The sequence below is a fragment of the Corvus hawaiiensis genome, chromosome 10, assembly GCF_020740725.1.
Source record: "Corvus hawaiiensis isolate bCorHaw1 chromosome 10, bCorHaw1.pri.cur, whole genome shotgun sequence".
NCBI lineage: Eukaryota > Metazoa > Chordata > Aves > Passeriformes > Corvidae > Corvus > Corvus hawaiiensis.
In genome coordinates, this window is record NC_063222.1 from 25,297,287 (window position 1) to 25,320,293 (window position 23,007).

The 23,007-nt window shown below is 39.1% G+C and overlaps 1 protein-coding gene across 3 annotated transcripts; it reads left to right on the forward strand.

Moving 5' to 3' along the window:
- The first annotated feature begins 7 nt into the window (after positions 1–7).
- Positions 8–16,020, forward strand: ZBBX (zinc finger B-box domain containing). 3 transcript variants are annotated; one of them, XM_048314702.1, is made up of 18 exons: positions 8–52; positions 2,399–2,465; positions 3,132–3,256; positions 3,753–3,866; positions 5,102–5,195; positions 6,305–6,353; positions 6,499–6,608; positions 8,778–8,952; positions 9,814–9,934; positions 10,461–10,591; positions 10,799–10,902; positions 11,233–11,339; positions 11,919–11,950; positions 12,383–12,627; positions 13,258–13,417; positions 13,865–14,020; positions 14,956–15,088; positions 15,807–16,020. In XM_048314702.1, exons 3-18 carry the CDS (start codon positions 3,189–3,191, stop codon positions 15,880–15,882), a joined length of 1,875 nt encoding a protein of 624 aa, XP_048170659.1. In that variant the 5' UTR covers positions 8–52; positions 2,399–2,465; positions 3,132–3,188; the 3' UTR covers positions 15,883–16,020. The 3 variants fall into 3 exon arrangements, with proteins under 3 accessions (XP_048170659.1, XP_048170660.1, XP_048170661.1); XM_048314703.1 differs by having other exon boundaries at positions 3,169–3,256; XM_048314704.1 differs by lacking the exon at positions 13,865–14,020.
- Positions 16,021–23,007: the final 6,987 nt, after the last annotated feature.

The window sequence follows — 23,007 nt, forward strand, 5'->3', positions numbered from 1 at the left end:
TGAGCAGTGTGGCTGCAGCTTGCAGGGTAGTGACTGTAGCTCTGTAATGTGGGTAAGAAGGGTTTTTCTCTTAAGAAACTTACTTTGTAATGTGGTTTTTTTTTTTTTGCTGTTGTTGTTTTTTGGTTTTTTTTTTTTTTTTTGGTGGTTTGTCTTGCTTTGTTGGTTGTTTTTTGTTTGGTTTGGGGTTGGGTTTTTTTTTTTTTTGTTTGGTAGATTGAGTGGAGAGGCCCACACCATCCTGCTTGTGACCCTTGTGTTTGAAGTTATTTATAACAGAGCTGAAATTATAGTTCTTGGTTAAGCAGTGAAGATACACAACCTGTAGAAATAGGTGTTGATTTTGCAGAGTTACCAAGATAATATGCCTTTTCAAAGTGTGAAAAAATTGCAAAATATGGGACAATCACTTAGAGAAAGTGGCATTTAGATGTTTTTGTGTTGTTTTCCTGATCTTACTTTGTGTTGTATGGCATTACACATAGAAATGGATAATTGGTTTAAAAATAGAAAGTGGAGTTTGAAGTGTTTGGCATCACAGATGTTGGGGCAGGGAGAATATGAGTTTATTCTGAGAGGATGGAATTACTTTAGCATACCTGACTGCTGGATTTAGTCTAGCAGGTCAATCAGTGTGTGTGTGTGGGTTTTTTTCCCCTTTCTTATATATTTTAATGTCTTTTTCTCTTTTTTTTTAAAAAAAAAAAAAAAAAAACTAGTTAGTGAAATGTTGAATGTTTGGAAGGATCAGAAGTCTCAGTTGTTTTAATTAACAGCAAATGGGTGGGGAGCAATGACAGATAAACTCTTTATTGCACTTGGAATAATTCTTCAAAGGAAATAGTTTAGTTTGAATTATTGGTAAGTGGATGGAACTTAGTGTAGCATGAAACCCATGTTCATGGTTAGGATAATTGGATGTGAGCTATTACATAGGCAGTAGTATCCCTTTGGATTTTATGGATTTATTGATGTGAGGAAGCTGTCAGAATTTAGTCTGCCCCAGTTAAACTCTTGTAGTGTGAAATAAACTACAGCCATCTTCAGCTGTCTGTAGGTTATAAACCTGTCTTTAAATTGGTTAGGAAGAGATTTGAGCTAAGCTGGGGTACAGGCCATGTGGAATTTGGGTTTATTTAACTATGTAGCCTTTAAAGTTGACTCAAATTTCATTCAGCTAAAACAGCAGTTTTTGTTTTGTTACTTTTAACTGTATATCCATTATCAGCACAGAGGAACCTGCTGGAATGACGAAATTCGAATGCCAGTGTGTGCAGAGGAGCAGGCAGAAAGGATGTGGCTAATTAGTGCTTGGTTTATTTATGCTGATGAGTTGCTTTAGTGTTTGCCTGGCAAATTGTGTTGCCTATTAGAGAGAGAAAAGGGATTCATTAAACAAAAACCAGACAGAAAGGGGGAGCTCCGTTGTGTATTTAAGTTACAAGGCTGTTTCTGAGGAGTTTGGGATTGCCTTTGCTGCGTTCCCTGGCAGTCCTGAGGGCTCAGCTCAGGAATGTTTAAGGATGCCATACAGGCTCAGGGTGTGCATTTTCCTATGGGGTTTGTTTGACTCTTCCAGTCTGTGTTTAACAGCTGTTTTTATACCAAACAGGATTATGCTGTTCAATGAATTCCTGTATTTTCTCAGAATAATTCAGAGGGTTGATCATTGTCTGTCTCTATCCCCTCTTATCTACAGCTTGACTCTGTTTTTTGCCACTCAGTATTGCTGTATTCTTGGAATTCTGTAGGGCTTTTTATCTCTAATATTCTCACACAGCATCTCTGATATTACCACATTTTTAAGTTATCCCTTTAAATATTTGCTTTCAGTGGAATATGTTAAATTTAACTCCTATAAATGGTATTTTTTTATTAACTACTTTCTCTCCTTGAGCTTGCTAAGTTGACCTGTGTCATTTGCCTCTGGTTTTACTATTAAGTAGCCTTTGGGCCACCTCAAATCCAGTGTGTGACCTCCTCCTGTGCAGCTGTGCTGGTCCTGCCAGCTCACATTTGCCAAGAGAAAAACTTTCTTCTATTCCAAATTAATGCAGTCTTCTTTTATCTTGGAAAGTGATAAAAGAATAACTGTTTTGAAATGATGTTGGAATTGAGTGCTTCGTTTTCCTGTCAGTAAGAAACATGTTTTGTGCACACATCTGACGTTCTGTCAGCACTGAAATGTTGCATTTTAGGTTCTGTGGAACCAGGTGTTTTAACTTCAATGTGCCATTGAGGTGTTTTGCCTCATGGATGGAGATACTTGGGCACATTTTATCTGTATTAATACTCAATTTCAGGCTTACCTGCAAACAAGCAGCAGAGCTTTTCCTCTTGAACTCAGTTTTCCATTTGGGGTATTTCCAATCCTCAGCCTCTCCTCATCATTTCCTAGGTCTTGCTTTCCCCCAGGAACCTGAGAGCCACGAGCTGCAGAACAGTTTCCAAGCACCCTGTCAGCTGTAAGTCTCTGGACTATCAACTTTTGTTCCTTTTTCCATGTGCATCCTAGCAGCAGCAGTAAATGCCCAGTTTTGGCACTGAACTGCAGCTACCCCACAAACATTCCAGCCCAGGAAGGGTCTGCACGTTCACCTTCAGTTTGAACCCTGTGCTGCGTGAATTTGCTTTATGGAAAAGTATTTTACAACCTGGGTTAGAAAAAAAAACCTCCTTGAAATACCACTGAAGTCTCGAGGGGAGGGATTAACTCTGCTCTCCGAGTTATTGTGTTCCTTTGTATCAATTTGTCAGTGACAGAAGGAATTTATCTTCCCAAATCAGTTGAGATGGTTTGACTTCATAGCCACTGGTACAATTTTCTCCTCCTTGGTGCTTTCTATGCGTTTGGTTCAAGAAAGCTGTGTTTTATTTAATATTAATCTGCTTGCACTAAACTTTAGGGAATTGCCCAAATGAAACAGCCAGGAAAATCTTTTCCCTGGTATCATAAATGTAATAAAAAAGGGTTTTTTTCTCAGTTAAATTTAATTTTGAGTTGCTCTAGGATTTTATTGGCACTTCATATAAACAAGTTCTGTGCTCTATTTCTCTATCTATATGAATATTTTTGGATGTGTAATGAGTTTTTTACTGTTTTAATTTCAATCAAATTCCCATTTCAACAGGTTCCTAACTGTAGATCATCGAAGTTCTCTTTTTTAGGAGAAGTTATACTGGGCATCATGAACGTCAATGATTTTGTAATACTGCCAGGCTCAAAAGCTGGAACCTCAGTGAGATTAAAAACAAAGTAAGTGTATTTTATCTGATTGGGATTGAGATGTGTTTTCATAATTCTTAATAAGTTTTAATGCAACATTAGCTAGAAGAGCTTATCTGTGCAAGAGCAAGCAGAATAATGATGTGTTTCTTTTTTAGCGTTTTCCCTGTGCTTTTATCCACAAGCCTTTCTTTTCTCAGGCTTTAATCCACTTCCTGATTAAGTTATAGGTTTTATAACCCTCTGTATCTACTGGATAATACAAACATACTCAAGAAATCACTGGGCTGTTTATTTTAATATAATTAAACTCCAAACCTTTCTGAGTAGAGGCACAGTTTTGTGTTGGAGTTTGCACTTGACCTGTCCTGAATTTTCCACAGCTGTTTTCAGTCCTGCTGGGAGATAAAAGAAGGACATGGCTGTAATGACAAAATTTCCAACTTCTTTTTCCTGCTTTAAACTTCTTTAGGTACCTCACTCACATTCAGGTAATTTCTAATGAATATTTTACTATTTCCTCCAGAACTGTCAAGGAATTGCAGCTGGAGAAAGTGCAGTTAGAAACAGAAAACAGAGAGATGGAGAAGAGACTACGGCAGCTGCAGTCAAACATGAGCAGAGAAAAAGAGGAGAGGAGGTAGGTTCAGTTTCTCTTTGGGAAATAGGTTCAGTTTCCCTTTGGAATAAAGAATCTAATGAGATGCTCTCTCCACACCTCCACCTCCCCAGATGCGACCTCTTGTAAAGTTTGGAATTCACAATTGTGTTCAGTCTCCTCTCTCCAATCTTTCTTCCCAGTGATAAGCTTGCTTCCCTATGGCTTTGTTAATTTTAAACTCCTATATGATATTTGATCAGCTTTCCTCAATTCTTCCCTCTCCTCCTATTTCCCCTGTCTGACTGGATTTGTCACCTTAGTTTTCAAGCAGGAGACAGAGCAGTTTCTCTTGCGCTCTTGTTTATTTCTGAGGTTTCTGCAAAGGATGCTGTTGTTAGTATTGCTTTGAATCCCCTTTTACATCTGGGTTGCCTGCCATCGTACAGAAGATGCCTCTCTGGGAAGCCAGGCTTGGAACTAAGCATGGTGTAACGAGGCAAATGCTGGGGTGAAGTTTAAATCTCTCTGAGTCGCTCTGAATGCTGGCAAATCTCTGCAACATCTGCTTCCTTTTCCTCGTGTTTCTGCCTGCTGTGCTTTGTCACTGGGGATGCAAATGCCTTGGATTTGGATCCCTTGGTGCTGCTAAGGGCCTGCTGTTGGCAGCTCTGTGAGCATTGCCCTGTGCTGCTTGGCCAGTGTTTTCCAGATGATGTGTGGCACTTTTGTCTCCATCTCATTCTCACGGAGTTGTTGCTGTTTTGTTCTCAAGGCCCTGTACCTGCAGACCCTGATAGGGTTGCTGTGGTGAGCTCAAAGGACAGGAGTCTTTGGCATTTGCACCACTGGTGGAATCATGGAGTGGTTTGGGCTGGAAAGGATCTGAACATTCCTGCATTTTAGCAGTGCTGGATGAAGTCCTGGAGTAAATTGGGACAGTGAAGCCTCACACAAAATGTATTTCTGTTCTTATTCTTCTGAAACCAGCCTTTGAGAACTGCTAAGATTTTTATGTTTAAAAACTTGGACCAATTTGATGGTCTAAAAAGAAAGACTTCCTTACACATTTGATGTATTTACTTCTATTAAAGTAGATGTGAAGCAGGTTTCAATGGAAGGGAGTGTTTGTGCTTTGGGGAATTGATCATCTTATAGACAAGGATTTTATTTTTGTGATGCTCTGTTCATATTTAAGAAGCTGAAGGAAAACTTTTATGATTCTCTTGCTCGCAGAAGGCCTAATCTTTAAGTTTTTTGTTGCCCTTGGTTTGTAGGAAATTAGGTGCTTACCATTGGAAATCTGGGCAGGCAGGACCAAGGACCAGTCAAGCCCGAGTTCTGGCACAAAATAATGATAACAGGAAAAAGGTAGGAAACCAAATTTGCAAGTGAAGCTCTTTCAAGTAAAACAAGACTTAGAACTAGATTTATGCTGCAGAACAGGAAAATTTCAAATACTATACAACTAAAAGGTTAAGCCCCATCTGAGTAAAATTCCTGACTGTTTATTTTTCCATGCCAAGCTTATAGCTCCTGCTGAGCTGGAGGAACATCAAGTTTTGTTGGGTGCTCTGTTGGGGTTTTAGTTGCCATAAACAGCAAATTATCACTGCTTCTACAGATTTAATCCTGTAAGAGTGTCACTGGTAGTGGTGGAAGCCATCAGGAGCCTGTCCTTTGGCTGGCTGGGGCCCTTGATTAATCTGAAATACAAGGCTTTGGGTGAAGCTTTGAGTCCAAATTCTCTGCCTTCACAGATAAAATACACCCCAGTTAGTCTTTTATTTAACTCAGTTTTATTGAGTCTTGTTCCATGTCATCCTTGCTCAGACCTAAAAGAAAGGATGTGAAACTTTTCTGCTAAATCATTGAAAAATCTGTTTTCTTTTTGATATGTACAAATGGGGCACTTTTCCATATTTTCTTTTGGAAAAATCTGTGGCAATTTTTCTTAAACTGGCTGAAAATGAGAACTTCAATAAAATTGCTTGCCTACCTGTGAGAGGAGAGCATCAGAATGAAAAGGTTTTCTTTAACCCACCTCTTTCTCTTCCCCCTTTTCTGAGACAAGCAACTCAGGGCTGTTGCTACTACAAAGACTTCAGGTTTCAGCTGGGGTGGCTGAGGAGGAGGTGCATGGGGAAGAATTTTCAAAGGGCAAAATTAAAGTAAGGGGTGAGTGAGGGGCAGTGAGGCTGCAGGGTGGATTCAGTTTGCAGGGGAAAATGGAGGAGCAAAAATGCTGGAAATTATGAATTACTGGGATGTTAGATCATGGAAGGGTCATGAGGACAATATTTCATGTCTGGGGAGGGAAACTGGTCCTGGGCTTCATGGCTCCGTGAGCAATACATGGAGTTTGCTCTTTAAGTACAGGCCCTGCTATTTCCTAACAGCATTTGCATTCTATAAAAGTTACTCTTTATTCATTTGCATTAGAACCTTACACAGATATCTATAAATATTCTTTCCTCTAGGTTTCTCCAGAAAAAGTGAAGTTGCAAATACTCAAGGAACAGATTCAAGGTAAAGACATCTTTCTTAACTAAATGAAACCTAAACAAACTTCTGGTAGATTATTGCCTCTTGGAGTTTGCTGCAATTAACAATGAAGAAATCAGAGTGTGGACTACTGGATTAGTTGGGGGGTTTTTTGTTTATTTTGTTCCAGAGCCAGTGAAAGAACCAGTTAAGCCTGAAAGAAGAAATGTTGTAGCTCGTGAAAAATCGGAAGTGAAGGGGATGGCCTGTGGGCTACCAGAAATTAAGGGTGGGCTGCTGGTAAGTAAATGGTTTCAGAGTAACTGTCAGGCAACAGGATTTCATGTGTACAGAATTTTTTTGTAGCAGTATGTAGACACACATTTTTCTTTCTCTCTCTGATAATAACTTACTGCCCATAAAATAAAGGGAAATTTTACAGACTGATCTCTCTGAATGCAAGGAAACAGATTAAATGGTTCTGTTATCAGAACTGTAAACAATTCTTTAACTGGTAACAGTTAAAGAATTTATTTAAACTGTATTTTTATTAATTTGCCCAGCATGTGGGTGTGGCTGAAGAAGGCTGATCTCATCCTTAACTAAGGAACATTACTCTGTGATTTAAATAAGATGTATTGCAGGCCAATAGGGCAATATTAAGTTGTCCATGAATGTTTTGTGATTTTTTAAATCCTTATATAAGGCCCATGGCACGGGTTGAATTCTGAGTGCTTTCCAAGCTGGCATCTCGTTGTGTTAGAGTGGAAATTTCTATTATCAAGTATGAGATGTTTTCTATTTAATAAAGAAATTTTGCCTTTTAGCAAGTATAAACTGGAAAGCCAGCCTCCAAAGTGTGGAGTAGCCTCATACAATTCGATTTTTGAAGTAATTTACGTGAATAGAAGTTCACTGTTGAATAAGAAAATAACTTTGTATCATCCCCCCCTCCCCACTCTGTAATACACGATGCGATTTGTTCCCATTTCTTTTATTAAACCACTTGGAGCTGCTAACACTCAAAGGAGCTGATGCTTTGTGTGTGCGTCTTTGTAATGCTTTTGCTTGGGGAAAAAAATCCGTGTGGATTTGGAATTTAAAAGAACTTACCAGCAAACCACTGGAATTTTGCTTCCAGGAACAACCAACCCCAGCGCAAATCGCGCGCGTTCCGGTTTTCCAGCGGTTTTTAGGGAGCGATCCCGGCCGCTCCCGGAGCGCGGGGCCGCCTGCAGTGCCGGCAGCCGGCGCCCGAGGGCGCTGCGCCCCCGCAGGACGCGCCCGCCGCTGCGCATCCCGGGGGATCCCCGGGCCCGGGAATAATCGAGCCGTGGGAAGAATTGCTCTGGAAATGGTTGCTGCTGGGAGGAATTGAGCTGCGGTTCGCTCGCCCCGCGGTAGGGGCAGCCCCGCGCTCGAGTTGTTCCGTGCTGATGCCGTGCTCACGCGGTGAGCTTGGCACCGTGCGCGTCCCGCAGGGCAGTGGGAGGATCGGGGGATGCCCTGAGCGTGTGGACACCGGCACCTCTGAACAGCCGCGGTTCGTTCCTTTTGCAAGTCTCAGGTGCCACTGGATGTGCCACTGCATGTGCAACCTGTCCCTGGGTCGGTTTTAGTGTAGTGCAGGTGGAAAGGAGGAGGTGTGAGAACATCCTGGTTGTGTAGAGGCTGCTTGTGTTTGGCTCTCATTACACCTTCTGCCTGTACTTTAGCTGCTTTTTTTTGTGGTAAGAACATGTCTCTCACTTGGAGAATGTGTAGACAAAGGATCTTTCCTTGTGGTGCTTCCCATAAATATATAAATTATGTTGTGGTTTTGCTTGATAATCATCCAAGAGTTGGTAATTAAGGCCTTCCACAGTAGTTTCTTTGTTCTAATAAAGGTTGAAAAACAGTAAAATTCCAGTGTAACACTGGCTTTATCCTTTTGTAGCTGTTTTCAGTCAGTCTCATCTCTTACAGTATGCACTTCCCTGGGCTGCTGTTTTGATGTGTGAACTGCTATCCCAGTTAGCTCCTTAAATGACCATTTTCCTCTTGCTGACCTCTCCAGATGTGCCCCTGTCTGCTGAGAAGCTTCAATAAGCAGCTCTTCATTAGTAAAGCACAGAGCTCATAAATTGCTTTAACGGAGACATGCTGCATTAAATGCCTCATTTGATCCCTCCTGTACATGGGATGTGGGCTCTCCATGGCTTTCCATCCTACACATGGCTCTCTGATACCAGAAGCATTTAAATACAGGTTTTGTGTGTGTCTGGTAATAAAAACTTTGTCTTTCTTGTTTAGCTCTTGATAGGCCTTTGCAATTAATTGTGAGCAAGACCACATAAAATGTGAGTGATCTTGATGACCAGGTAGCTTAGCTGAGCCCAGAAAATTGAGTGCTGTAGCTCCACAGCTGACACGAAAAATGTTGCTGCTCATCAGAAGTGCTTTATTAGTAATGTTGTGGAACTGATTTAGGAGCCAGCCTCAGAATCAACCTGTGCAAGCCTTGGAAAGCAGGACAAAGGATTATTGCTGAGTGGTGCCTTTGATGAGGAGGCATCTGCAAAGTCTTTTCAGGAAGCTTTGCTTCAATGGAGAAAAGATAAAAGTGATCCTGGAGAACAACTGTGTGCCAGTGATGTCCCATCAGGTATGGTTTGTTCTGTTTTAGTGATATTTTAGCTATATCAGAAGCCATTTGGGGGAATTAGATTTTTGGTTAGTGAAGGCAGATATTATGTTACAATAATAAAGCTTTTTCTTAGTTTTTCTCAATGTTCCTTTGGTAATAACAATAGTCTCTGAAGGCTTTTTAATGATATGCAGATGAGTGTTTAGCTCAGTTTTTGTAATGATCTCTGGCAGTGGCCAGGTTGTTCAGCCCATGTCCCTTTCCTGGCTTTGTTTCTCACGTGGCACTTCAGCATGAACTGTAAAGCTCAACATAGTCAATTTTAAACTGAGGCAGGGAATGTGCAGGGCTCAGGATTTTGTATGTGCTATCCAAGTACATTTTCTGCTTGCCTTCCACAGGCTCTTAATATTTCTTTGTCCCAATGAAAAGCTGCAATCAGCTGAAGTATGCATGGAAAAATATGAAAAATCCCTCTGATCTGACTGGGTTTGTGCAAGCTAGTCTTGTTCCTGTAGTCCATGGATGATGGTTTTTCTCTGTGGATTTTTGTACAAAATGATATTAAACTGATTTTTTTTCCCGTTTTTTTTCTTCTTTTCTGGGGGATTTTTATCTGTGGAGTCATGGATTTCTATCCCCCCACTCTTCCCATGCCTCCAGTGTAGTAATCTGTAATAAATAAGGTTTTATGGCTGCCCCCACTACTGACTATGTTCAGTAAAATATCATATTTGCTGGCCATTTAAATTTTGGAGTTACACAAAGACTGAGCTAAGCACAGACTCAAAATGTGATGTTCATTCAAGAATAATGTAGGTAAATAGCAAGCTTATAAGCCTGAACAGCTGTGGAATATTTTTTTCATAATTCTGACAGAACCTGTGGGGATTTGTGAGGTCCAGACCAATGTTACTGTTGTGAAGGAACCCATCCATGTGGAATTCCAGAAGGAGGGCCTGAGCTACATGGAGAAACTCCTGCTGAAGAAATACAGAAGGTATTGTTGAATTTGCTGCTCCTAGTGGAAGAACTCAGAAATACTTAATTAACAAAAATCCAGATTAAACTTTTAATATATTAGATATATCAAGAGGTAAGGGGAGTGTATACAGGAGGCTTTTTAAAAATAAAATAATGATTATAACCAGAGTTGATTACTTCATAGCTCAGAATTCCTGCAGAGGGAGTACTTAGAGGGATTCTCCTAGCTATCAGTTTATTGTAGAATTTTAAGGCTTGTTTTGATATTTTGTTGCTTGATTTTTGGGACATTTGCTACCAGAGTGTTATAGAGAAAAGGAAGGAAAATCTTGAGGATTTTTTTATGGACACTACAGTTGTTTTATTAGTTCTTGAGGAGCAAAGTCACCTCAATGAAATTAGGAGGAGTTAGTTAATGCTGCTTGAGTAAATAGGCTGTTAGGCTTTTTCTTTTTTTTGGTGATAACATTAAAAAAATGTGACATCTTAAGATTGATTTTTTTTTTTTTTTTTTTTTTCTTTTTTTTTTTCCCCTGTTTTAGGACTCCTGCTGATCAAATTTTTGCAAGTTGCATGAAAGATTCAAGGCCTGTGCAAGCCCTGAGCATTCATCAGGCTGGGACTGGAGGAGGGGGAGAAGGAGATGATGATGATGACATTGAGGACTTAACAGGTATAAAAGATTTCTGTTTATTGAATCTAAAATACCTTTTCCTTGAGATTTCTTTTCTATGATTGCTGACCAGTTCCATTCTTAACCAGTCTGCTTAAAGCAGCAATAATAAAAGGAGAAATTTGTAGTTCTTCGTTATAAATAAAAATGGTGCATTTTTGAGTGTGTTTTGAACAGGCAATGCATGAAATTATTTATATTTCACAGCTGAAGAGGTGAAGAAATACTGGGCATCTGTTTATAGAGTGGAAGAACCCAGCACTGTTCCTGAAAATGCAGAGTGCTCTTTGAAAATTGAGTTCCTTGATGATGTAAGTATCTGAGGAAAGGACTTCATGAATCTCAACAATGAACTGATTTAAGTCTTGATCTGTTAAATATTTAAAGTAGCAACAGTTAAGTAACTTCCAATAAGGAAAAGTACTGGTGCATTGTTTGTTTTCCATGCAAATGTGGAAAACTTATCTTCCCAAAAGTTCCCTGTAGTTTTTTTCTGTTGTGTTCAGGGACCTGCACTATATGGCATTTATACACAAATAAAGTCTGGCAGCGTTTAATCACTTATTAAATTTTAAAATAAGTTTTAGAATTTTGATCTGTTGCTGAGTATGGGTCTCTTTGGTTTTGTGTTTTTTATTCAGTCTCATAGCAAGGACTTGGAAGAATCATCAGACTCTTCAGTGGAGGAAGCTGGAGTGGTGGCAGTGAATAAGCAAGGCAAAACTGACCCACTGCAGCAGTGTGGGAGGTACCAGAAATGCAGAGTTTGTGGGAGAGGAAAGGAAACAATCCCAAATTTGGGTCTAATTCCTAAGAAATGGGGGCTTTTCTTTGCAGGCAGTTAATTTGAGTCACTGACTGTACATTGTTTTAAAGCCACTATGGATATATTAATTGCCTCTTTGAAATCCTAACCTATGTAAGATAGATCGCTTTGCATTTGCCTCTCCTGAATTACAGTAGAATTCCTCTTTTCTGAGCTCTTACCTCAGCAGGAGCAGGAACTCACAAATTTTACCATTGATCACTGCTGTGCACATTTAGGATACTCTTACTTAACTAACCTTATAATTCCAGACAAAACCAATAATTGATACATGTGCAATTCTTCTGATGTCCCAGCTTTTATCTGATTAGCTGTGACCTGTTTTGCTTTTTTGTATTCTTCTGGTCTTTTCCCCTTCCTCTGTTTCAAAGCTCAGCAGCTGCAGACCAGAACGACACAGAACCACACCTTTAAAAGAGAAATGGGTATAATGGGAAAGTCTTCCTGTCATTTAACTTCCTCAGCTGACACTTAATATCTTTTACTTTTTCCTCTCAACAGAAATCCTGTTTCTTCTAAAGAAATTTCTCAAGGTAAATGTGAAAAATAATTAAGTTTTTTGTTCAAAATACATAAATGTGTCCAGTTTATCATCCTCATATAGGATGGGGTAGCCAAGTGCAGTGGTCTGAAAAATAATTAAAGGTCATCAAATTACGTGCCATTCTTTGGGCTATCACAGTTTGATTTGATTACAATTTGATGGGCTGTGTGGGCATTGTGATAAACATGTATGAACAAAGAAAACCAAGTTAGAGAATCATTCACAGCCTGTTAGGATGGATTTCAAACCTTATAATGCTTTTAAGGAAATCTTATGAAATTTCTACTATTGCCTTTCTTTAGCTTTAATGGAGGTTTTGTATTTTAAGTTCATGAAGAAAACAGTGGACTTGGAGGTTATAATTAATATTCATTTCCATTACAAATACTGCTGGTTTCATGATTTTGTTCTACTTTTGTAGAAACACTGATTGTCTGCAGAGATCTTCACATAAATGCTGTGCAGGAGGAGAGTATTGAACCAAGGGCTGTGAGATCATCCCTGAGCTCCTGTGGTCTTCCTGAGGAGATCTCTAACCCCACTGAAGTAGTGAGCAAAGATCTCCTTGAGACACAAGTGCAGAAAAGCAGGAGAGAGCCACAAGAACTGGGCAGTGTCTGCAATAGTCCCAATTTGGTCTTGCCTGTAATTAAAAGATCTTTAACAGTAAGTTATTATGTCTTTAATTGATAAATAAATAAAGGATGTTGCTTAGTCTACTTTAGATTTAGGGGGGTTGTCACAGCCTGCCATATTTGATATGTAGGGGATGAAAGTGTCCATGTTGTGTTGCCAGTTTTCTGTTAATGTTCAAAAAAAAGGAAAAGAGAACAAACTCATCTCAGACATAAAAACAAAGGTGCTGGAGGAGCAGCTCTTCCCATGTTTGTATTAACATTACTTCACCCCTTGACTGAATGACCAAAAATTGTAGATAGTCTTATCTAACAAATTATTCAAAAGCAAAAAATCATAGAAAAGGTTGGGACATCAATTTGGAATCATTGTTAAACAGGGATTACCTTCCTTTGTGTACCCAAAAGTGAACACGAAGAAAAACTGCTTTTCATGTCCACAGTGAAAGAACAGACTCAAACTCTCACAACATGAGAAGTTTTTGGGATTTTAAAGCACATCTTGAGCAAAAACATCATCCTCATGAATATCTATTACAGCAGGCTGTCACAATCAGTCTGAGTTCTAGGAAATGAGCATTTTATTAATGTAAACTTGCAAGGGCAACTTATGAAGTTTCCTGTTTCCTTTCCTGTTTCTAATATCTCTGTTTTACTCAAGTTACAGGATGTAGCCAAAAGACAGAAATGTGGTTCTACATCGTATCAGGGACTTGAAGGTTTCTTTGTTCTTTGTGCAAACCCTAAACAAGAAAAGCTGGAGGCACCTTCTTCCCTGAGTGCTGCCTCCAGCCCGAGGGACAGGAGTATCCCTTTCCAAGGTACTGTTGTGTGAATAAATTCTGAAAAATGTATGTATTTATCATCTTTTTTCAGTTCCCTTCTATCCAGCTTGTTTTTAGGAGTCACTTCAGGGTGACAGTCATGCCACACAAATGGTGCTGGGCAAGGAGAAAATAAACTTCCTACCTTGAGGAAATCCAGTGCCATAAATTTATATAATTATTTATATAAATATATTCCCTGAGAATTTGGTTCCAAGAGGTTCCTACTGCTTTTTATGGTGTATACGAAACAACATGTGAACATCATTCATCTGGTTAAATATATCACTTGAAAGTAAGTTTATAAAAGTCTGTTACGTATCTATAAAAAAATTGTTGCATGGCTTCTTTAATTCCCACATTAAATGCAGCAAATACAGGAACAGTAAATGCATGTTAACACAAAACCTGAAATGAATTTCCTCTAATAATGTTTGGTTTCAGGAGATGGGCAGTGGGTTTCTGAAAGGAGCTTTAGTGAATATGCTGATGACTCTGTAGTTCAAGGTGTCTTAGAAAGTGAACTGACCAGGGCTGCAAATGCTTTCAAGGCCCAAAAGGAACTTTCCTCTCTGATGGCAGCGTGGATGCCATGCCCAGGTAGGGACAGCCACAGTTCTGAGATGCTACTTAGGTAAATTTTAATGATGTAAAATGGAGACATTCTGTCTGGGATGATTCTGTTGAATTTGTCATTTTTATATCTTCATCTGTGTATTGGTATTTTGGTTTTTTGTGAGAATGGGCTTTTGAGTTAAAAATGATCTCTTCTCAGCTATCACCAATAATTCTTTTTACTTGGCTTAGTTTCTACTTCTGTTGCTGCCTCTTTCCTCCCCTCTTAGCTTGAATATTTAGAGAATAAATTCTCTAGAAGAAGTTCCTGTATTTGTGTGTTGGCAGTCTCTGGTATAATTTGGGAGTGATCTAATAAAGGATTTCTTCCTGCTACAGAAGTAAGTCTGATTACATGAACTCTAAGAAACAGGAACACAAGTAATAACTGCCTCTGCACTTTTTTGTTACCTTTCTCAATTTCAACTGTCTCCATCCCAAGAAATGTAGCTCTACATTATTTCTCACATCATGAGCAACCAGGTTGACACTTTAATTTAAATAATGCTGTGTGCAGAAATCGAAGCTGTCAATTTTGAATCCTCGGAAAATATTGGAAAGTGTCTATATTTTATTCATGTTAGTTTAAATTAAAAAAAAGGACCCAAACTTTGGAGCTTTCTGCAATCATTCACAGTGTCTCCCCTCAAACAAAATTTGTGGCATTGTGCAGAATACTTAAATCATAGATTTCTTTTCTGAAAGATACTTCTGAAGTATGAGGTGGTGAATTTATAGGTGTTCATAAAGAAGTTACAAATATTGGAAAATACAATCTTAATTTGTAGTGATATTTTTCATCAGCTAGAGTTGGTTTGAGACTTTTAATGGCAAATTTTTGTCAATACTGTGGATTTTTTTCCAGCTGATAATGTAGATGCTGCATCTTTTTGTTCATATTTGCTCCTAAAACGTTTCAGGCCCTGAAAACCATTACAACTTAACTTGTGAAGATGGAACCTCCTCCAGCAAACCCTGGGAGAAGATCTGTGGAAATGCAGATTTCCAGAACACCCTGCAGCTGAAAGACCATGACACATTTGATATTTTCGGGTAAGTTCAACTTGCTGGATGTGTTTTTATGATATTTTAGATTACTCAAGATGCCAACTATGTCAGAACTGAAATAAAACCAGCCCCAACTCTCTGACTGTGCAATACATGCTAATTAAAAATGTCAGCATGACCCGTGTGGTGTCTTGGTGTTGTTCTAAGCCACTTCTCAGGCAGCTCATAGTCAGAATTGAGGGATGTGTTTTGCTGTTGAGACTCCAAATGATAAATTTGGGATTGTGGGTTTTTCATGCATTAGCAGTGAGATTTATGAAGTAAATCTCTTAAGAATCATCTGCATTCTTGGGCTGTAAGGTACCTTTGGAAAGTTGTGAGCAGGTGAGCCAATAGCCTCCAACTCACTTTGTATCTGTTATTTTGCCTTGGACACTGAGGAGATGAGGGGAATAAAGGAAATTCCTAAAGTTCTCTGTCTCACTGGTTTTTACTGGGATCTCATAACCAGCAAGAATCAGTGAGACACTGAAGTGAACTCCATGCTGTGTGATTTGAGCTGATTCAGAGATTTGTGACAAAAACTGAGGGGAAAAGCTGCATTAGAGTAATTTGTACATGATGTGCACTGAAAAAACCTCCAGTAAAAGCTGGTTTTGTACCTTTTAGTTCAACATATGTGAACATATGTCAGCAAGGCTTAAAGCAGAGAACTTGGGCAATCTGAGGTGCTGGAAAATCACTGTGGTGTGTTTCTTCTAAGGGACTGGGATGAAAGGCAAATGGATGATGAGGAAGCGATTCTGGAGGACAAACAGCAGGTTCTGGCCTTGCAGTGAACATGGAAAACTCAGTTCAGTCCCTACCTTTGTATGGTACAGAACCAAGAAGATCAAGAGGTGTTTTAAGTGCTGCTCAAGACATCATCTGCTAAGGAATATTCTGTAAAGTTGTCATTAAAACTTCTTGAAAACACATTGATTTTGTTTGGGTTTTTTTAATTACTCTGAAGAAAGAATAAAAGAACTGATCTTGTGCTGCTATTTTTTAGGATTGTTTTATTCTTTATTTTTTGTTCATTGTAAGTTTTCTTGCCTGCAGATGGAATTTTGTGTCTCCAAATTCGTTTTATGTTGCCAAGGGGTATTAATGGGATAAATTGAGGTCTCAGTATGATCAGGTTTGTGATGAGATGCACAAGAGGAGCCAAAGGTCAAGTACACTTCGTCACATGTTTTATAAGGGACTTGCACCTTCCAGAATAGACTTTAACAGTTTTCCACAGCACATTTAACTTCTCCTGCCACACTCTTTCCTTCCTAACTCCAGCAGGGAGCGCAGACTAAAGCAAACCTCTGCTCAGAATCAACTTGGGAGTGAATTCCCCTTTCTTTTTCTGCTCCAAAATTCCAGTTCAGAGGGATCTGTGTCCAGCCAAATTCAGCTGTGCTGTAAGTACTGCCTTACAGGGCTTTGATAATGAAAAGAACAAAGAGGAAATGCACTTAAAAGATCATATTGGGTGGTTTTAATTTTAACAAACAGCCCCAGCTGTCCTTTTGAATTTGCTGCCTTGGTGTTGTATAAAAAGCTTTATCTTCCTCCTCCCCAGGAAGTGTAAGGTTTAATGCAATTAATACAATTTCTGTAAAAGGTCACTTGGCCAACGTGGTGCTTTGATGTAAGGAGGGTTTGGGGACTTTTGAGGAGATGCTTAATTGTACCCAGTAATGGAGTGGCTTTGAAATTACCTAAATGGTATCTTTTGGTAGCATCTTCAGGAGTCTCAGACACAGCATCTTGCTTAGCTTTAAAGTTCTCTTTCCCTTCATGTGCCTGACACTTTCCCTTTTATTAGTTTCCTCCACTGTGGGTTTTAAGGAAAAGTTCCTCGTCCTCCCCTGGTTTTGATAAAAAAGGTTATAGCAAAAGCAGTGGCAAAGATTTGTCTTTTTGTGTTGGGAAACTGGGAAAGTGGGATTAATTAAAAGCTTTTGTCTGACAATTGTTCTTAAATGTTCATGGATAAACTGCCTGACAGGGCTCTAAAATTCATGGAAATTGTTGTCCCCAGAAACTTTCCTGTAGAAAGAGAAGCTTTCTATGCTGCTTTTCTGTGTTCAGAGGTGGCAGGTGCCCTTCACTGATGGATCAGTGGAAGTATTGCAGTCTCTTAACTTGGTTTCTGGCAGTTAAACCCCTTCTGGTTTGGATTCTCCCCACACCCCAGGACTCTGCTGTTTTATCTGCTCCCCCATCAGCTCTGCACTAATATTAGACAACACTGTAATCTTTTCAACAATTTCTTTTACGGGAAAAAGTGCCCCAGCCACCCTAATTCATACAAACTAGAGCCATCAGCCTGAACAGACCATTGATTTGATTTCCTGCCTCATTTCTTGTCTTTAAGGTGAGGGCATATTTTCCACCTCAGTTTTCTTTATAGAGTTTACCATATATTGATGTCTTATTACAGCAGTTCTTTGTCAGAAATTGGAAGAATAAAATCACAAAGCAGGCTTTCTGCTTTGGAGATTGAGGCCAGTGCTTTTCTCTCATCAATATAACCTTTCTTTTTCAGTTGTTCTTCCAAATACTCCTATTACACTTATTTCCCTGGCACAGACAGCCTGACTGCTTCCATGCTGTTCACAACCTTTTTTAACAGGAAAACTGATGAAGCAGCTGCTACTGCAGTGTGTGCCTCGAGCCCTCAGCAGTCAGGGTAATGCTTTAAATTTGGGCTTGTTGGAGATAACCAGAAAGTCACTGAGTGCTTTCAACATCTGATTTTCAAAGTTTTCCCTTCCCATCCCTTTTGCTTGAAAGAAAAAACATGCTTTTGATAACACCTCCAACAAAATTTGGGCTAAAAATAAGCTTCCTTCAATGCATTAGTGATCTGTTTAGGCAGTGGTGATTTTCATGTATCTCGGTTTTGTATTCCTGACTTAAAACATTTGAAGATGTTTTGTGTTGGTTTTTTCTCCCCCCTCTTTAAGTTATAGTGGTGGAACTGATATCCTAACTAGAAAACCAAAAGGAGCATCTGAATTGCTGCAGTTCTGTGATGCATTTGGTGCTAACAAAATGAATCTAGTGTTGAAAGGTTGAAAGCTGTTTATTGTTATGAATGTGCTTTGATGTAATTCTCTGCATGATCTTTAAGGTCCCTTTCAACCCAAACCATTCTATGATTTCTGCCTTGATACAAATACAATGCACAAATGATGATGTTGATTTTTTTCTTTTAGGTTTTATTTTTATTTCTACGTCTGCCTGTTGTAGGGATGCCTGATCTGTACCCAAGTGTCAAGGGATTTGCACTGAAAAATCATCTTTCCAGTTCATTTAGGGAGAGAGAAAAGAAAGAGGGGGGGGGGAAATGAAAGTTCAGTTTACATTTTGGAGCTTCTGGGGTGGTGAGTCTGTTGTTTTGTGTACATTAACTTTTGGTAACCTGACTTTATAAAGCATAAATCCTGGGAAATGACTTGTTCTTGTGCTCAAAATGCAAACCAGCTTACCTGTGAGTCCTGGAAATATTTCAGCTGGCTGCTGTTAGGCTGGCTGCCGGACTTTGTTACTTTGATGTAGAAGGGCCACTCCTCGAGTCAGAGAACCCCCACGAAGTCCTTTCTCAGCTGGCTTTGCACGTGAGGATGTGCAAAGATTGGACCGTGAAAGTTGAGGTTTTCTTGTTGATGTTTCTTTTCAACCAGCAAGGCACGAATTCCACTGAAAACACTGTAAAGGTCTCTGCTCCCTGCTCCAGAGCTGAGCTCTGTTTTACCATGTGCTTCTTACCCTTTAGTAGACGTTAAGATCCTGTCATTTGCTGCATGTCATTTATAAAAATTAAGAGTTGTTCTTTCCTCCATCATAATATAGCTTACATTTAATTATCAGGAACACATAAACCCAATTAGTTTTAATTTATCCAGACCATTTGCATCAGAGACAAATACATCTGTCTTTTTCATTTCAAAAATGAATTCTGCAAATTGCAAGCCATCAACACAAGGGCATTTCTAAATTATTTTGGTCAAGAGAAGTGTTCTGTGACTTTCTAGTTAATTAGGATTAATTAGGTTGTTTAATATGCTTATGCTTTGGTAAGGGATGGAAACATAATAATCTATTTTATGTTAGTAATACAGATCAGTTAACAAGCCCAAGAAATGGAAGCCTCCAAAACCAAAACTAATTTTTTATATATTGAGGGATGTAAAGACCCTCATAGAAAAACTGTGATTTATTTCAGTAAAACTGAGGGATTTCAAGTGCTGATTTCCAAAGGAACCACAACAGAGAGGCTGAGGAACAAATACTCAGCAGAATGAACTGTGAAACCTTGCTAGGTTAGAATTAGATTCTATTTTAGTTTAACTAAAAAGTCTGGAAATAAACCCTAAACCTAACAAAAACACCTCAGCAAATCCTTCAGGATTTGGCCCAGTGTGTGTCTATCGTGTATTTCTCTGAACAGAATGCAACACAGATCACCCAGTGTTTGTGTTGAAGAAGACAAACATAATTTTTAGTTGGTTATTTTTTGGGGGCAGCATTTCTTGTGGTACTTCTACTTTTTTTCCTAAAATTTATTTTGCGAGATGAAATAGTATAAAACTCAATCAATTTATTTTGTATTCCTTTGTCTGCTGTGGTTCTTCCCTGTGTTAAATTTACTTCAGATGTGCTGATTTTTGGTTAAGGGAACTCTTTACTCTCTTGGGAGAGGCCTTCCGTGATTTCCTGCTGTAGTAAATTATTCTGTACTATCAAGTAATGGCAGTGGATGCAGAACTCTTAAATAAATACCTGCATTAAGATGAAAAGGTGATCAGTGTGAGTTGGGAAGTATGCTTGGATCTACCAAAGTTCTGTTTATAACCTTAAAAGGCTGTAAATTGGGAAATGACTGAGAGGAATAGGAAAGCTATCAAAATACAATGGCCCATGGTGTGGTGCCCACAAACCATTTCTACCAATGCTGCTTCTGCACCAGAGCCCTGATAGTTATTTTATGTTTTTTATTGTAAGTTTGAATCATTTATACAGGGAAACCTGAAGAGAACTTAATTGAATGTGGCTCAGTTTGAAGAATGTGAACGCTTTTCTTAAAGTGCTCTGAAACAGCCTGGAAAAAAATCATGCTCTGTTGTGTTATTTTTGTCTGGCTACTGGAGCTTGCCAAATACAAATATACTTTCTCCTCTACTATATTTAATTTTCCTACTTATATTACATTAGAGTTACTATTAAATTATCAAACAGATACATCATATGTTGCTTGAAACACAGCTGCTGTTATTTGCATTTAGCTGTTAGTGCTGTAAAACTGGTTTTTATGGTCACAATAAGAGCACCACTGCATAGCAGAAAGAACAAAGAGGTAGTTTTTTTTTTTAAAAAATCCCAGTAACATTTGAGGCTGAGAGGTACCAAATCATCTGGTCTACTTCCCATCATTGGCCTTGCACAGGTTCATTCTCTTTTGGCCAACCTGTTAATGAAGGTTAAAGCCTCATTCTGCCATGTTTTGTAGGTGAGGTGACCTGAGCTTTACAAGTGTTCGACCTCAGAATCAGGTGAGAAAGGAGTGTGAGACACCAGACTTATGACAACATTTTTGAAACAGAAAGAGCTGCAGATATAGATACAATCCTTCCTCTTCTGCCCACCACTCCCCATTTTTTCCTTCCTGTCTGTTTTTTGCATTTTTAAGATGACTTTTAGGGCTTGTATCCATTTAAAGGATGACAAGTTGCTTTTGTTGTGTATTTCTTCTGAAGAAGGTCAAAATGGGAGCAGAAGTGAGGGCTCTTACTACTTTTTTTTCTACTTTTTACTACTTGGTAAAAAGCAAATATTCTGGCCTCCCCTTCAGCACAGATCATGGAAATGGCTTAAATGTGGATGATGAAATGTTAGAGCATCCAGGGACAGCCCCTACCTGCTCTTGATAAAGCCTGTGGGAGGCTTGCCAGTGAAAAAGCACATCCTGTTCTCAGTGACATTGTTGCGCTGTTTAAATGACTTTGGAATCCATTTTATAAAATGTCCTTTCTGATGCAGAGTCTTTGCTCATCCCTGTAATGGATCCCAGTGCCTGCCTCTGCTCAGCTGATGGAACAGCCAGGATTTGCAAAGAGGGGCGTGGAGTGCCAGGAGCTGCACTCCTGTGGATGGTTTGTTAAGAGAAGAGCTCCTGGAAATAATTTCCAACATCTTTCAACTGCTATAAACTTCCTCAGGTGTAAGACACAGGGTTCAGGCTAATAAACTGCCTGAGAAAGAGAGATCTGAGGAAATAATCTTCAAACAAATGTTCTGGTACAGGGAACAGACTCTGAGACTAGGGTGAGCTGGTGACTGGCTTGACTTCTGTTTTAAAACCTTTTTAAATTACCCAAATTTTACAACTCCCTGTCCATCTTTTCTTGTTTAAAGTTATAACTACTAAAACAACTTCCCAGATGTGCAAATTTCATTGCTGGGATGCATTGTCGTTGTCAGGCCAAAAGTTCTCACATTTTGCTGTCTAAGTTCTTGTGCTTATTTGGAGTGCTTGCAAGATTAATGTGGGTAGAAATAAAATCTTCAGCTTGGTTGTAGGTAGACAAATATTTCCCATGCAGGAAGGTGTAGTATTTAATAAGAGAGTGGTTAGAAATCCATCTTTTCTCCTGTGATGTAGCCAAAAGTGGGAACACTCAAACTGGATGTAAAAATGGCCTTCATGTGGCTCTACTTCCCTTTCCAAACTACTTGCAGGGGAATGCTTTGAAATTTCATGGAATCAGAGTGATTTGTGTTGGAAGGGACCTTAAAAACCTTTTCATTCCACCCCTGCCATGGGCAGGGACATCTTCCACTATCCCAGGTTTCTCCAAGCCCTGTCCAGCCTGGCCTTGGACACTTCCAGGGATGGGGAGTCCACAACCTCTCTGGATTCATGTCTTGTATGGGTTTGAGATGGGAATGGGAAAAAAACCCCACAACATTTTCCATTTTGATTGGGGTACAGTATCAAACTTCCATTTCCCTGTCGATACTAACCAAGATGATGAGATTTTTCAGCTTTCAAGCTGGAAAGCTTCACAGCCAATATGGAAAGACATCCTAAATCATTGCTAAATCAAATGGATTAGAGTTTGTGCTTTTTGTAGGAAATGCAGGATGGCTAGAGCCCATAACCTGCTTTGTATGGAATGTTTTTGTTAGTTTTCATTTTTAACAGAGGGATTTAAGCAATTTCAGCTATTTTCTGCTGTCTGATTAAGAACTGCTTAGATCAGGGAATAGGCTGGAGGTTTTCGGACTGGTTCAACCATGACACCATTGCTCAGGCCAAAGTTAAGACACATTAACTAACCATAATGATAAATAACATTCAGAGTTATGAATATTATTATTGCTGAGCCAGCTTTAATTTTACTAAGAACTTTTTAGGCCTGGTTGGCAAGAACCTATTTTCGTGGAAAATCTTTGAAATTAGACTATAACTTGGATTTTAAAGGGTACTGGAGATCATCCTGATGTTTTACAAACTTCGTGAAAAAAGATTTAATGTTCTGAGGAGTTTCAAATGTTGTTCACTTCATCAAAAACCAATACAGGAATGTGATGGTTACCCTTTATTTTTTCTGAATTGCATTGGGGACATGAAGCATCTTTTCATAATTTACCAGACATTTATAACGTGCAGCACTTCAAAAGACAGTGTTTTATAGTTACCTGCAATTCCCTTCTGCAGTACAAATTAAAACTTGCTTAACTTTCTTGGATAAGCATCACCACATAACATTTCTTATGCTGCATGATGCCTGTTTGGAAAGTCAAAATAGCTTCCTAGGGAATATTTTTCATGTTAATCTTTCTACCTGAATTTATTTGGCAGCGTAGTTCTGTGAAAGTTGATGAGTTTGCTTATATAACTGATGTGCACAATGCTTTGAATA